Raw genomic sequence first — 13,812 nt, forward strand, 5'->3', positions numbered from 1 at the left:
TTCAGTTAACATTATATATAACATGATATAATGATATCAATGTCACAATGTAATCCAAATGACATCAGGCTATTATCATTCTACCTGCTTAAGAACAAATAAAGTGCCCCACTCTCACCTTGGCTTCCCAACATTGTACGTAGTGTCAATTTGGTTAAACCGGGACTATAGGAGTACATTTCCCTAATCCCCTTCTCTGTGTGGACCTAAGTTATCCTTGCCCGCCACAGAAAGATTTGAAATTAATATTCCATTTCTCTCACTTAGGATTGCAGACTGGGACCCCGTGCTGTCTGGGGTGACCCTGCATGACCTGTGCGGCCCTCAAAGAGCCTGGAACACCGGTGGTGCCCATTAACGGTTTGTTTCCCCTCTTCTCCACCCTCAATTGGCATTCATCTTTATCCAAAGGTTCAACATTTGACCCCATCCAAGAACTCAGTTCCCCTCTAAGAATAATTTTGCCCCCAATTCTTTGCTTAGTGTCTGGGCCTTGCTACCAAGATCAGGTCTCAGACGGGAACTACTTGCCTTGGTGCCAAGTGATGCCCACTGAAGTAGCGCCTGTGGCGCTGTGCCACTTACTGGGATGCCTCATCCCTTTCTAGACATTTACCTCCATTTGGGAGCTACTTCTTACTGAACCCTTTCCCTCATCAAATAGCCCCCATTTGACTTCCTTAGATACACCTTCCACGTTTAAGCATTTTGTGAGCCAGGGGATAGTATTGTTAACTGCGATTTCCTATTCATTTGTCCTTTGTTTCAAGCCCTTAGCAAGGAATAATTTGTAAAATAGTTTCCCAGTCAAATATGTAATCATGAGCAATTTGCTTTGTAGGAAGTAGGGAGTGGCAGGCATCCTCCAACGGAATTAGAGATATCCTAATTACTCACACCAGCAGAAGCTGTCACTTTTGTAAGGTATGTAATTAGCAGCCAGAGTGTGTGCTAGAAACGATGTGATTGTTTGAACAGGGGGTGTAGCCCAGAGACTGCCCAGATTGGCACTCTCCAACTGTGTTCATTAGCCCAGACTGGGCTCTTGGGTCACTTGCTAAGGCTGATTCCATGCCTGAATACAGGGTGTAGGGACAGCCGAGCCCACAGGCCTTTGTCCACAAAGCAAGTGTGACCACCTAAAAAAAAAAAATGGTATCCTCTGTTCTTTGTGATTATGAATTTCCTGTTTTTCTGGTCCAGTGGTTCTCAGCTTCAGTTGTACATTAGAGTCACCAGGGAGATGCTTTATAAACCCTGGTGTCCAGACCAATTAAATCAGCTTCTCTAAGGCATCAGTCTTAAACGTCCTCAGATGACTCCAATGTGCTGCCCAATTTGAACACCGGTGTTAGATCAGTGGTTCTCAAATGTTAGCTGAATCAGGACCACTTGGAGAGCTTTTCAAACCCCGCCCCTAGATTCAGTAGGTGCAGGGGAAGGGAGTCCGATAATTTGCACTCCTCATTGAATGCTGTCAATGCTCAAAACAGTGTTGAATTCCTTTTGGAATCAGAATGGTTAACCTTTATTTTTCACATATGACAGGCATTGTGCTAAATGTTTTAGTCACTGGTTCCTTTAATCATTTTCACAAGGCTGTTTCATTCTTACCCTTCAAGTCTCAGAAAAAGTGCCCCACCTGAGATATCTTCTGTGTGTCCTTTATCAATACACCTGCTGCCGCTGTCACATCACCTAGTTTCCTCCTGGGGCATAACCACAGTCTGTAATCTTATTTCTCCTCTGCCACCTGCATGTAGGCTCCATGGTGGCAGAGACCCTACCGAGTGCCTAACATCTGGCAGGCACTCCACGAATACTTTCTGAATGAATGAGTCCACAGATGAACCACAGGAAAAAGGTAGTGTTATGGTCTGCATTTCACAGACCAGGACATAGAGATACGAAAAGATTCGGTAACTTGTCCAAGATTATAGTAGAGGAACTAAGGTTCAAATGGTGTCCTGACAAGAGCGGGGCCTTCAAACAACTGCAAAAGTTGATCAACAGCCTTAAATAAAATATCAGCTTTCTTTCCCATCAAAAACTTAATTACTTGCCTGAGAATGTCAACTGTCTTTGTCTAACTGCCAGTTGATTCATAGCTTTATCCAGAACCAAAAACCCTGTGGCCAAACTATAGAAACAGTGGCTATTTCTTTCCCATTTAAAAGCTCTACCATCCGTACCATAAACCTACTTAAAATTTCCCAAAGCAGGTTAGACTGCTTTCTACCTCATATAAAATGGCATCAAAACCTTGTAATACAAAATGTTGGTATTTAGGGAAGAAAGCTACATGAAAACAAATAGATTTGAATTTGAGTGATTTTATTTAGCATGTCAATAAAATGTATTCTGATAATAAATTAATATGCACAGCAATCAGAACCACTGGGTGCTTTCCCAAAAGAGTGCTTTGGATATGTACACTAAAATATATGCAGAATCCTTTAAACAGTTTATTTTCAAACTCAGAAGTGTGGTAACATCAAGTCACTAAAGAAGCATGGAGTCTCTTTCTCAACTAGTTCATGATTTAGTTTTGAGTGTATAAAGGTTTCAATGACCATTTCAGCTCCTACAAGTGAAGCCTGAAATTCTAGCACTGACAGTTCAGAAATCACCTGATCGAGTCTCCTAGTTGTAGAGGTAAAAAATCAGCTGGCCTTGCCAAAGACTACAAAGCTAGTAAGAGACAGCCTGGATTACACACCAGTTCTCAGAGGTGGTCTGAAAGGCAGGGTGAGACACACAAGGCACCTGATATCACAAAGGACTCTAGTTATACACGAAACACCATGGTTTTACTTTCTGCTTAACATAGGACTAAGCCTTGTCCTTTTGTAGTTAACAAATTTATGAAGTCAGTGGCTTTGGAAACAAAATCACTCCTATCACCGCAGATTATCACTGATCACCGATTTCCACTGCAGCTTTTTTCTCCTGGGATGTTTGGACTTGGGCATTTATTCCTTCTATGTTCGCAGTAGACCTACATCAGGGGTGCCTGTTCCTGTCTGAAATTCATCATCAGCTGAAGGAGTTAATATTGGGACTTACAAAACCATCAAGTTTGAGCATGGGACAGTTCGTTTCTCTTTGCAGTTAATTCCCAGCAGTTAGCACACACCTTGTTCTCGGCTAAGCTGCCGCTGGCTCCAATTCACTGGCGGATTCCTCTGGGGCATCAGCGTCACTGAACAGCAATGGGACTTCTCACTCCGTGCATATGCTGTACAACACCGTATCACGTACAACACATAGTTCTGGCATACAGTTTTTGATTTAATGTAATGGCTGCACATAAGCGTGCTGCTGGAAGGTGTTTTGTGTGTGTGTGTTCAAAGGCCACCTAATTGTTTTAAGCCCTTGGTGAGTGTGTGCAGTTATCAACCAGTGACAGACCGGTCATGTTCTGACAAGCTATTTTTTTCCAATTGCAGGAACTGTTCCCCAAACAACCTGCTGGACATCAGTGAGTTTTTAAATTCTATAAACACACAGCAAAATTGTGTATATAAAAGAAAATTCTGAATTTTAGTGTAAGTAATTCTGATTTCTTGCTACTACACTGCAGCAAAGGAAGTGTTAAAAGAATTCCAGCCTAGCTTTATGAATTCTTTTAACACTTCTTTTAAGAGTGCACGTCTGGTTCAGGTACAGCTTATAACCACTTGTTAGATGCATCTCCAGGGACGTGTTCATTTATCGGCATCTCCTCTTCAAGTTCATCTTCAGCAAACGCAAGAGTGGAGAATCTTTACTTTTTAGGGGCAGCAAGTTGATTTTGAGGTAACGCTGAAAGCACTGCGGCCGGCCCTAAGGCCTTGATACAAACCCTATCTCAAAAGCAATTTCATTAGCTTTACCTGAAAACAATCAGACAAACAAGACCCAGACACACAGTTATTGTCTGCTCTGACCTGGGAAAACCATTCAAGCGCTTAATTTATAAGTTAGCAGGATTATCCTCCTCTCGTTCTGCTACCAATTTCATTCCTTCGGCTGCTTTTCTTTTTGTCTTGTCCCAATTTTCAAGGAACGTGTGGAAGATTGATAAGGAAACTCCAGATTCTTTGATCATTTCACTTTTCGACTTTTTTTCACTAACTTTTCGCTCTGGAAAAATGGTGAGCTCGGTGTATTTCCTCTTTAATACCATGACTAGAACTCCATGCAGGAAGTATCGTGGAAGTGGTGTGCTACACAGAACATGAACATTCTAGTGAGTGCAAGACCTCAGACTGGCTTGGTGTGGGAACTGAAAGTGCGATGTGGACAGAGCAGCTGATCTGAGTTTAGAACAGCAAAGCTGATGTCCAATTTCAAAGAAAGGGCTAATTTTAATAACTTTAATAACTAAGCCAAAAATATAACCCCCTTTTTTATTAAGGAATCCTAACGACTTTGAGGTAGATGATGCTGCGATCGGATCAGGAAGAAATCAGGTGTAAGACACAAAATTCACATGGAAAATTCAGAACACGTACAATTCAAAGATCTAAGCACAAAATCCAGGCATGTCGTGTCGTGCACTTGCTTCTTTAATTGGAGTGAACTTGGGAGCCAGCGGCAAGGGCCCATACTCTCATGGAAGAGCCAGCTGCAGAATGGTTGCCCTCGGGAAGAAGCCAGTAATTTTGCATTTGATTTCCAGCCTGGTTCATTCCCAAATGTTCAGTATTTGGATTCCTAAAGGCTTCTTCAGCATTTAACTAATTCTTTGTGAGTGGAAGGGGCTGGGACTGTTTCTCCACACATAAACTGATCCTAAGACAGAACAAGAAATTATATTAATCATCGAGCATGTCACAGATGCCTCAATATCAGACTTTGTTTTGTTGCAGAATCAATCCAGCCATCAGTTTTTCCATTCTTTTTCAAAGAGTCAATGTCAGCACCACAAATGAAATCTTTTTTTTTTTTTTTAATATTTTTATTTATTTCTAGGAGAGAGAGAGAGACAGCATGAGCAGGGGAGGGTCAAAGAGAGAGAGGGAGATACAGACTCTGAAATAGGCCCCAGGCTCTGAGCTGGCAGTGAGCACAGAGCCTGATGTGGGGCTCGAACCCACAAACTGCGAGATCATGACCTAAGCGAAAGTCGGATGCTTAACCGACTAAGCCACCCAGGCGCCCCAGCACCACAAATAAAATCTTAAAGGTGCTTCAGTTTTTAGTCCTGAACTCACATTTAATTCAAAGCACCTTATCTTATAAACAACCATGCCCACCTTCACCACAGAGCATCCACCTGTCTGAAATCACATTTATAAAAATGTCACGCCTTTTAAGTTTCTGATTAACTACTATACTATAACTTCCCAGTTTCAATATTTGGTCATTCATATACCCAGCCTCTTGAAGGCAATTACTTCTTTTTTTTTTTTTAAAGTCTTAATTTTTAAGAGAGAGAGAGAGCGAGCGAGCGAGAGCGCACGCACAAGTAGGGGAGGGGCAAAGAGAGAAAGGGAGACACAGAATCCAAAGTAGTCTCCAGGCTTTGAGCCTTCAGCGCAGAGCCCAAATCAGGGCTTGAACCGTGAGATCATGACCTAAGCCAAAGTCAGAAACTCAAGTGACTGAGCCACCCAGGTGTCCCCGGTAATTACTTCTCCTAACTAAAAGGGATAGCTCTTTATGTGTTTGCCCACACAGATAATCCGCAGCGTCAGCTATGCTGTAAATGCAGTTCAGTCTCTGATGAGTTCTCCTGGCTTACGTCAGCTACAAGAAACCTCTGCCTTCCAGGTACCCCTTATCTCCTACTCTCGTCCCCAGAAGGGTCAGCCTGGATCGTGTCATCGCTCTCTCACTCCTGCCCAGCACCTGGAGCCTCCTCTCTGACCCCAGCCGGCTCTTGGAAATGTATGGTCCATCACCAGCACACTGCTCCAGTCTCACCCCCTTCTTTAAAACATTCCTGCACCTTCCCCCTCTAATATAGTGGTTCTCAAGAGGTGGGAGGAAGGGCGTGCCGATTCTGTCTTCAGGGGACATTTGGCAGTACCTGGAGACATTCGGGGAAGGTACTCCTGGCATCAAATGAGTAGAGGCCAGGGATGCTACTGAACACCCTGCAGCTCTGTACAGCAAAGAGTTATTTGGCTCCAAATGACCATAATGCTGGGTTCGAGACTAGGCCACCCCTTAAGGATACCATTTCCCCTATAGCCTCTCAAGTGGCGATGCTGTGTTCCCTCAGAGCGCCGGTACCACCAAGACTGGATGGACTGGTTGCTCCTTTCTGCCACTGCTCTCCTTCCCTCTCTAACACCCACCAACCTTGACTCTTATGTCATAAGATGTATCATCTCTGTTCCTTTCTGTGTTTTCTGGACCTGCTTCCAAGTCCACGGTCAATTATCACAATTCCTCTTCTCTCACTCCTTCCTACCTATTTGACAAAACCACAACCCTGGTTAAATCTAACTTCTTGTGTCTACATTCACCAATGCAGCTGAATGTCTATCACCTTAAACCCTCTCCTGATCCTCTATCACCACCAGTTAGTGCCCCATGTCTCTGCTCCCCTTTGCGGCAGATCCTTGAAAGAAAGTTTTCCTCTTGCAGTTTCCTATTCTCTTCTTATTCTCTCCAATAAATTTTCCACCATTCAGGCTCTGTCTCCATTACTCCATCAAAACTGCTCTCACCACCATCACAAATGGTCTCTCTGCTAAAGCCGATGGTTGATTTTTAGTTCTCTCTGGGTCGCACCTGACAAGGGAGTTCACTTCCTACACCTGTTCTCATTGGGCTTCCAGGATAGGACACTGGTGGTTTTCCTCCTCCTTCCTTTTCAGGTAGCTCTGCTGATTCACTGCTTCCCTTTCTGACCTTTTAATGTTGGGAGGGGTCCTTTCTTTTGTCCGTCTTTATCTGTATTCACAGCTCTGGTCATCTCACCCAATCTCATGGCTCTAAATGCTGTGTGCTGATAACTCCTAAATTTACAGCACCAGCTGATTTGTCTCCCTCTTTGAACTCAGACCTGCACATCAAATTGCACTTTCACTTGCTCTCCACGTGGATCAAAAGTAGGCCTCCTAAACTTAGTACATCCAACTCTTGCCCCTATACCTGCAGACACCTCCCCATCAGTTGGTGGTAAATCCAACCTTCTAGTCACGAAGGCCACAAATGTGGAAATCATCTTTGATTCTTCTCGTATCCTATATCCAACCAGTAAAAAAAAAAAAAAAGTTATCCTTTAAAGTGTATCCAGAATCCAACCACCTTTCACGATCTCCTTCGCTGCAGCCTGCTCCAAGCCATCCATCTCCTCCTCTGGTTCGCCTACCAGCCTCCTAACTGTTCCCCTTGCCATATCCTAACTCCTATCCTTGCTGCCTCCCAGTCTACTCTGAACCCAGCAGCCAGAGTGACTCCATTTTAACTTCAGTTGGATCACAGCAGAATCCTCCAGTGGTCCTGTGTCATTCACAGCAACAGCAAAAGTCCTTAAAGTGGCGCATAAACACCTCTGTGATCTGCCTCACTCCACTGACTTCATCCTGGGCTACTCTCTCTCACCCTCATCCACTCTGCTCTGGTCACACTTGCTGTTCCTCAATAAAAACAGACCTGTTCCTGCCTTAGGGCCTGTCTACTGAAAGCTCCCCTTATGGAACTGTTTTTATCCCCCAGGGCTCACTCCCTCACCTCTTTAAAGCTTTGCTGAATAAGACCTCTCTTGGGAAAGCCTGCCCTGACCACCCTGTTTAAAATTGCAACCTCCTCTCATACAAGCCCTCCTACTCTCCCTTACTCTGTTCTCTTTTTGTTCCAGAACACATTTTAATACAGGAATAAATCTGTAAGCTTCCAGATTATAGGCTGCTTCTCTCATAAGACTAAATGCCTTGTCTTTACCTTCGTGATACTTATTTTAGAGCTTATTCTTAAGAATGTTAAGCTGTTATATGTCAATTATATCTCCCCCACAGCCCCACCCCCGCTAAAAAGAAAAAAAGAGAAATGAAGCAATGTCAAGCTTCTTAAGAGTCCATTCAAAGTATAGACCAAAAGCTGGGGTAGGGGTGGGTAATAAGAACATTTATTTTCTATTGTCAATATCCTTGAGTGAAAAACAAAAAGACAATTAAAGACCAAAATGCATCTGTAAAACTGCCGCTATGACATGACAATGCAGAGTCCTATATATATAAACCAGGTAAGAAACACTATACAATTGTTCCCTCCAAGATAAGTCTAGGAGCTCTCAACAATTTTAATTACTTAGCAAATAAAGGAGGAATACAGGCTGTCAATCTTTATGATTTTCTATTTAAGGTGTAATCAATAATTTTCATTAGCTATGCGGTTTTCTTTACTGCCTTCTCCAAAGTTAAAATGAGTTACCTGCACTTACTAGCACAGACTGCTTTAGGTCCTTGCCTCCCAACCACTACTCCCCTCCCCACACCTCTTAAAATTCGGCTACTTACCTTGTCATAAATTACTTTTATAATCAGAGAGCAGCTAGGACACGTTGCCACGTCTTCCCCATTCTCCAAATCTTCCTATAACAAAATCAAACACCGTATGGCATTGTCTTCCCGTTGCGATCTCCTCCCAAACTCTTTCCAACCTTACAAGTTCCGTTGTGGCTCGTCTCCCCACAAGGTATGAGAAGGCCAAAAAGGCCTGCCGAGAGAAATATCAACTTTTTCTCCCGCAAAGCGCTACTTGAAAATAACCCGGGAAGGTTAGCCGAGGTTCAGTCGCCCCCAAACCCCTAGGAAGACTTGAAGTGGGACCCTCAATGTAGGAGGATGGCAAGATCGAAGCTCCCCGCCATCCAGTCTTTCCCACCCACATCTTCCAGCCGTCGGTCTGACTAAAGGCCAGAACGATGTGCCCACTGACAGATCAGAGTATCAACTTTACGGCGACTCAGAGACAGGACAAAAAGGGCGTGGATAAGCGTGAGCCGCACGGTGACGGAACGGCGGAAGGAAGGCGGCAAGAGCGAAATCGCGCCGGCTCCGACGAGTCGCCGGGAGGGGCCCTGAAGTTACCTTGGTAATGCAGAAGTTATCCCCACAGGGGCAGGGGTAGAAATAGGTCTCCGAGTCTTCATCATATTGGAAGTCCTCGATCTCCACCTCGTCGTGAAACACAGCCATTGTCACTGCGGTAGGCAGGTATATATCGCCCCCGCCAGCCAACACTACTCCGGGACAGTCTGATTTCCCTCGCGCGCGCCCCAGCCGGGGCGGGTCACCGCGCGCCGGCTCAGGAATTATCACTTCCGGCGCATACACAATGACGCAACGCCGGCATTTAAGGCCAAATGGGTGACCGGGTAGCGGTCACCATGGAGATGGGCTGAACTAGGGGGCGGAGACACTGGACGACGGCGTTCACTGCTAGAGGTGGGCTCACCGATCCGACTGTCGGAGGCGGCGACCAATAACTTGCGGGGATCTCTCACGCTCCTCTGACGTACCGTCGGGGACACCGGAAGCTCTCGCGCGCGGTTGGCGGAGCTCTGGTGGGCCTTCGAGCTAGGTCTCCGCGGCGCGCCGGAGGCGTGGAGGCCCTTCCCTGCGGCTGTCGTGCTAGCTCAAGTCCTCCGGGTTTAGAGAGGCTTGGACCTTAGTCTGCGGAATCGGTGGCATCCCCCCGGCCTTCAACGCTCTTGGGGAGAGGAGGGCGCTCGTCTGCTAGGCCTCAGGCGGCGGCTGGAGCACCTCCGCCTCCCCGGACCTCCCTTTCTGCCTCCACCTTCCTGCCTCGCCGATGACGGACGAAAAGTTCACTTGGAATTTTGATTCACCGAGTGACCTTGAGCTCAGGGAGACGCCTAATTTGTAGTTCTTGGCTGCACTGGGCTATTCAGGTACATCCCCGACTCTCTTCTTTATCCCAGATTATCTTCAAATGCCCTAAATTGTATTGTTGAGAGGACCAAGACTGGGAAGGCAGGTGGAGTTCTAGTCCTGTGTTTGCAAGCATATATCATTATTAATGACAATGATTTGTAATAATAGTAAACATCACCTTTTATTACTGGGGGTTTGCTATATACCGGGTATTGCTCTAAGTATGCTTCTTATATCAACCCTGTTACTCTAGTTTAGATGTTCAAACTAAGATAAGGTGTCTTGGCCAAAACCACCCGACTACAAATGAAGACCCAGTCTGTCCGTAAAGCTTCCGAACAGAGTACTTAATTTATTTGAACCAGGTTTCCTTTTTGTAAAAGGAATGGTGTCTGCCGACAGAGTTATTATCCTGAGTCCTCTGTATACTTTTTGAAGTGAAATGCAAATCGAAGGTGCTTTGTCTTGAAGGCAGTACTAGTGCCTGTTGTACTGCAACGAGATTCCAAGGTGGGTGGGGGGCGTAGGTGGTATCGCTCCATCACTACACATTTACTCAAATTTAGGAATGCAGTGCATTTTGAAAAAGGCTCTTTGAGAAATAGATCTGGGGTCAGAATCTCACTCTGGGGAACTTGCTCTGGGAGCTGGATATTTACATCCTTTGAGGCTTATTTTCTCTTCTGACTAAAAAAGGATTGGATTAGAGATGATTTACGAGATCACGTTCAGATCTAACATTCCACTTTTGCAAGGAAATTACCCGTTTTACTTGGTTAGCAATTGTATAAACCATATTTCGTTTATATTTACATGGTGTGTGGGTAACACCTACATCCACACATATGCCTATGCTTGTTTGTGTACACGTATTCAAAAGTTTGCATGAAGTTACCAATTTTGTGCACACTGAGGCGAAGCTCCACCTGGTTTAGCTCTTTTAAGGCTTGACAGCTTAAAGGCAGAGGCGTCTTTGGAAGAAAATCAAGAGGTTACATTAAAGAAGTTGGTAGAAGGTCATCTCCAAGGCCTCACATTTGCATAATTGGAGACCTACCCAGCAGTGAGGAAACACTTGTTAAATTTAGTGGGATGATTCTGGCGTGACTGAGTGGGCGAAGGAGAAATCCCAGCAAAGCCCACCCAGCTCCGTGGCTGCTCCCTGCATCTCTGTGGACACAGATACTTCCCAGGTAGTGTCTCAGAGACAGAAGGAGAAGGGGCGGTCTTCCCGGGTCTGTGTTCAGTTGTCCCAGTGATCATTTTGAGGTTGGGAACCATCTTTAGTTCTTCAGTTTCTCTCAGCATAAGTATCTACAAATTAAAGATGTGAGCCATTTTTGAATGTGCAGAAATGAGTGCATTCATATTTGGTTCTTGGAAGTCTAAACTGGTAGGCCATTTAGAAAGCAGTTTGGACCCAGCAAAATCAATTTGCTGGGGAATTTTAAAATCTGAGGTTAATAGCCCTAGCAGTTACAGGAGTTGTTGGGTAGTTTTTTTTTTAAATATATAATTTGTTTGTAACTTTCCAACTCTTTTTAAGTATGTATTACCTAAAATGAAGGAGAAAAACTAGCGAACTACTTATTAATAGTAATGAACACTCTGTGTCAGGCGCGATATCAGATGGTTTGTATGTTTGAGGTCATTAAAGCAGCCCAGTGAGGTGTAGGTGTCATTAATCGCATTGTCAACATTGGGAAACTTGGTTAAGGGCTAAAGAGCTTGCCTAAGGGGCGCCTGGGTGGCTTAGTTGGCTAAGCGTCTGACTTTCGCTTAGGTCATGATCTCGTGGTTCGTGGGTTCGAGCCCCGCGTCGAGCTCTGTGCTGACTGCCAGCTCAGAGCCTGGAGCCTGTTTCAGAGTCTGTCACTCCCTCTCTCTCTGACCCTCCCCTGCTCATGCTGTCTCTCTCTCTCTCCTAGAAATAAAAAACAAACAAACAAACAAAAAACATTTAAAAAATAAATAAATAAAGAGCTTGCCTAAGAAGCAAAGCTGGTAAGGGGCGCCTAGGTGGCTTAGTCGGTTAAGCGTCCAACTTTCACTTAGGTCATGATCTCGCGGTTGTGGGTTCGGACCCCGCGTCAGGCTCCGTGCTGACGCCAGCTCAGAGCCTGGAGCCTGTTTCAGTCTGTGACTCCCTCTCTCTCTGACCCTCCCCTGCTCACGCTGTCTCTCTCTCTCTCTCCTAGAAAGAAAAAAAAAAAGAAGCACGGCTGGTAAGTGGCGTTAAATTGTGGTGAGAACTCAGGTCTGTCGGACGCCACGGCCTAGGCTCTTCGTTAACTTGGATGGCATCTGTGATAGGATGGCGTTGAAGCAGACCTAGATGAAACTACAGGCTTGGAGCTCAGACTGCTGAGATTTTCTGCTAGACCAGTGCTGTTCCCTTGAGGCCTAGATTTGGGAGTCTCCTTGGCTTTTCATACTGTTTTCATCCGGCCAGCCCTTGGGCATATGCCTTGTCTGGCCAGCAGTGGTTCCCTGTATGCTTCTGCCCAATTCTGAGTTCATACTGTGCTGGAGAAAGTGAAACCATAACCAAACTTGTAATGCAGTTGTTTTGTTTTACCCTACCCAGCATTTTTCAATTAAACATTACAGTGACTACCAAACTTTTATTCCTAAAAGGGAGTGGACATGTTCTGTAAGGACACCTGTTTTGGGACCTCCAGAGTGTGATAAAAGCAGACTTACTAGGAGCTATAGGATCATTTGCAATCACAAACTTAAAGTTAAAAACATTTTTTTTAAATCACAAAATGTTAACACTGCTGATCTGGAAAATAATATTGACCAAAATTCTTAGCATGTGATTGAATTTAGAACTAGTTTATAATTCCGAATAGAAACTGTGTTGCGCTTGAGGTGAGTTTATTGGCAGGCATCAAACCCATAACCTCTCCAGGTATTTTGGCAGGGAATAGAGGGTAGGGGTTAATGGAATTGAGTTGATTTTTAGGAAGGTTCTTGCTTGCCAGATACTTGCATAGACATTTGTTCCTTTCAGCAATCCAGTGAAGTGCTATTGGCATTGGAATTTAAAAATGTTAAGATGTGACTGGCCCTAGATGAAAAAGTACAAAGGAGTCAGACCTGAACCCAGGTCCACTGATTTTAGGTCAAGCATTCTCATAACTTATGTACCACTAGAGTTCCCTTGCCAAATGCTGGAAGCCCCTTTGCTTCCTCAGTGACACTTAGGAGTCTGAATCAACAGGTGCCGGGATAGTTCTGTGAATTTATGTCAGTGTATGAATGCTCTTTGAGGTGTTCTTGGTTTCTCTCTCTCTCAATCTTTTTTTAACTACTGTCACACCTCATCCAATCTGTTAGCAAGTCGTAGGGCTCTAATTCCAAAATATGCTCCTTGTTTATCTGCTTCTGCCATCTCTTAGCTTTATCTTGCTCTCATCTTACACTGTAGCCTTATAACTGGAGACTCTTGCCCTTCTGTGATCCATTCTTTACATAGTAGACTGAGGTGTCCTTTAAATGTAAATTCGGTCATTCCATCAATGTAAATTAGATCCTTTAATGTAAACCTTTTCCTGGTCTATTCAAAGCTTTCAGTTGCTTCCCATGGTCCTTAGAATAAAGGCCACACTCTTTCCATGGTCTGATGTCATTTGGCAAAGGTCTACCTGCTGGACTTCCTCTCTTGTCACTGTCACCTAGCTCCCTGCTCTCCAGTCCAACTGGCTGTGGTTCCTGTAACATAGTAGGCTTGTTTCTGTGCTTGGGCTTCTGCCTGATGGCTCTGCCCTTACTGTCTCTTCCTCATCACACGTCTCTTGAGAGAGACCTTTCTTGATATTCCCCCATTCACTTCCTTTATCATACTCATTGTAATCTCTATTTGTCTCATTAATTATCTGTTGTTTATTATTGATTGGACACACTGTTATGAAACTTCATGATGAGAAGAGCTTTGTGTCTGGTTCTTTTTTTTTTTTTTTAAAGTTTACTT

The 13,812-nt window shown here is 44.5% G+C and overlaps 2 protein-coding genes across 6 annotated transcripts in view; one reads left to right on the forward strand and one right to left on the reverse strand.

Annotated features, from left to right (window-relative positions):
• Positions 1 to 2,317: 2,317 nt before the first annotated feature.
• Positions 2,318 to 9,252, reverse strand: DPH3 (diphthamide biosynthesis 3). 2 transcript variants are annotated; one of them, XM_039250597.1, is made up of 3 exons: positions 9,030 to 9,252; positions 8,457 to 8,531; positions 2,318 to 4,776 (listed from the first exon to the last, which is right to left on the reverse strand). In XM_039250597.1, the coding sequence occupies exons 1-3, from the start codon at positions 9,135 to 9,137 to the stop codon at positions 4,711 to 4,713; spliced, it is 249 nt and encodes an 82-aa protein (XP_039106528.1). In that variant the 5' UTR covers positions 9,138 to 9,252; the 3' UTR covers positions 2,318 to 4,710. The 2 variants fall into 2 exon arrangements, with proteins under 2 accessions (XP_039106528.1, XP_039106529.1); XM_039250598.1 differs by lacking the exon at positions 8,457 to 8,531.
• Positions 9,253 to 9,471: 219 nt separating this feature from the next.
• Positions 9,472 to 13,812, forward strand: part of OXNAD1 (oxidoreductase NAD binding domain containing 1) — a 41,909-nt gene continuing 37,568 nt past the window's right edge. For all 4 annotated transcript variants that reach the window (XM_039250582.1, XM_039250584.1, XM_039250583.1 and 1 more), the window contains exon 1: positions 9,472 to 9,853. The gene's annotated coding sequence lies outside the window, so the exon portion shown is untranslated. The remainder of the gene's footprint in view (positions 9,854 to 13,812) is intronic.

The sequence above is a fragment of the Hyaena hyaena genome, unplaced genomic scaffold (assembly GCF_003009895.1).
Source record: "Hyaena hyaena isolate Hyena2069 unplaced genomic scaffold, ASM300989v1 scaffold_375, whole genome shotgun sequence".
NCBI classification, from domain to species: Eukaryota; Metazoa; Chordata; class Mammalia; order Carnivora; family Hyaenidae; genus Hyaena; species Hyaena hyaena.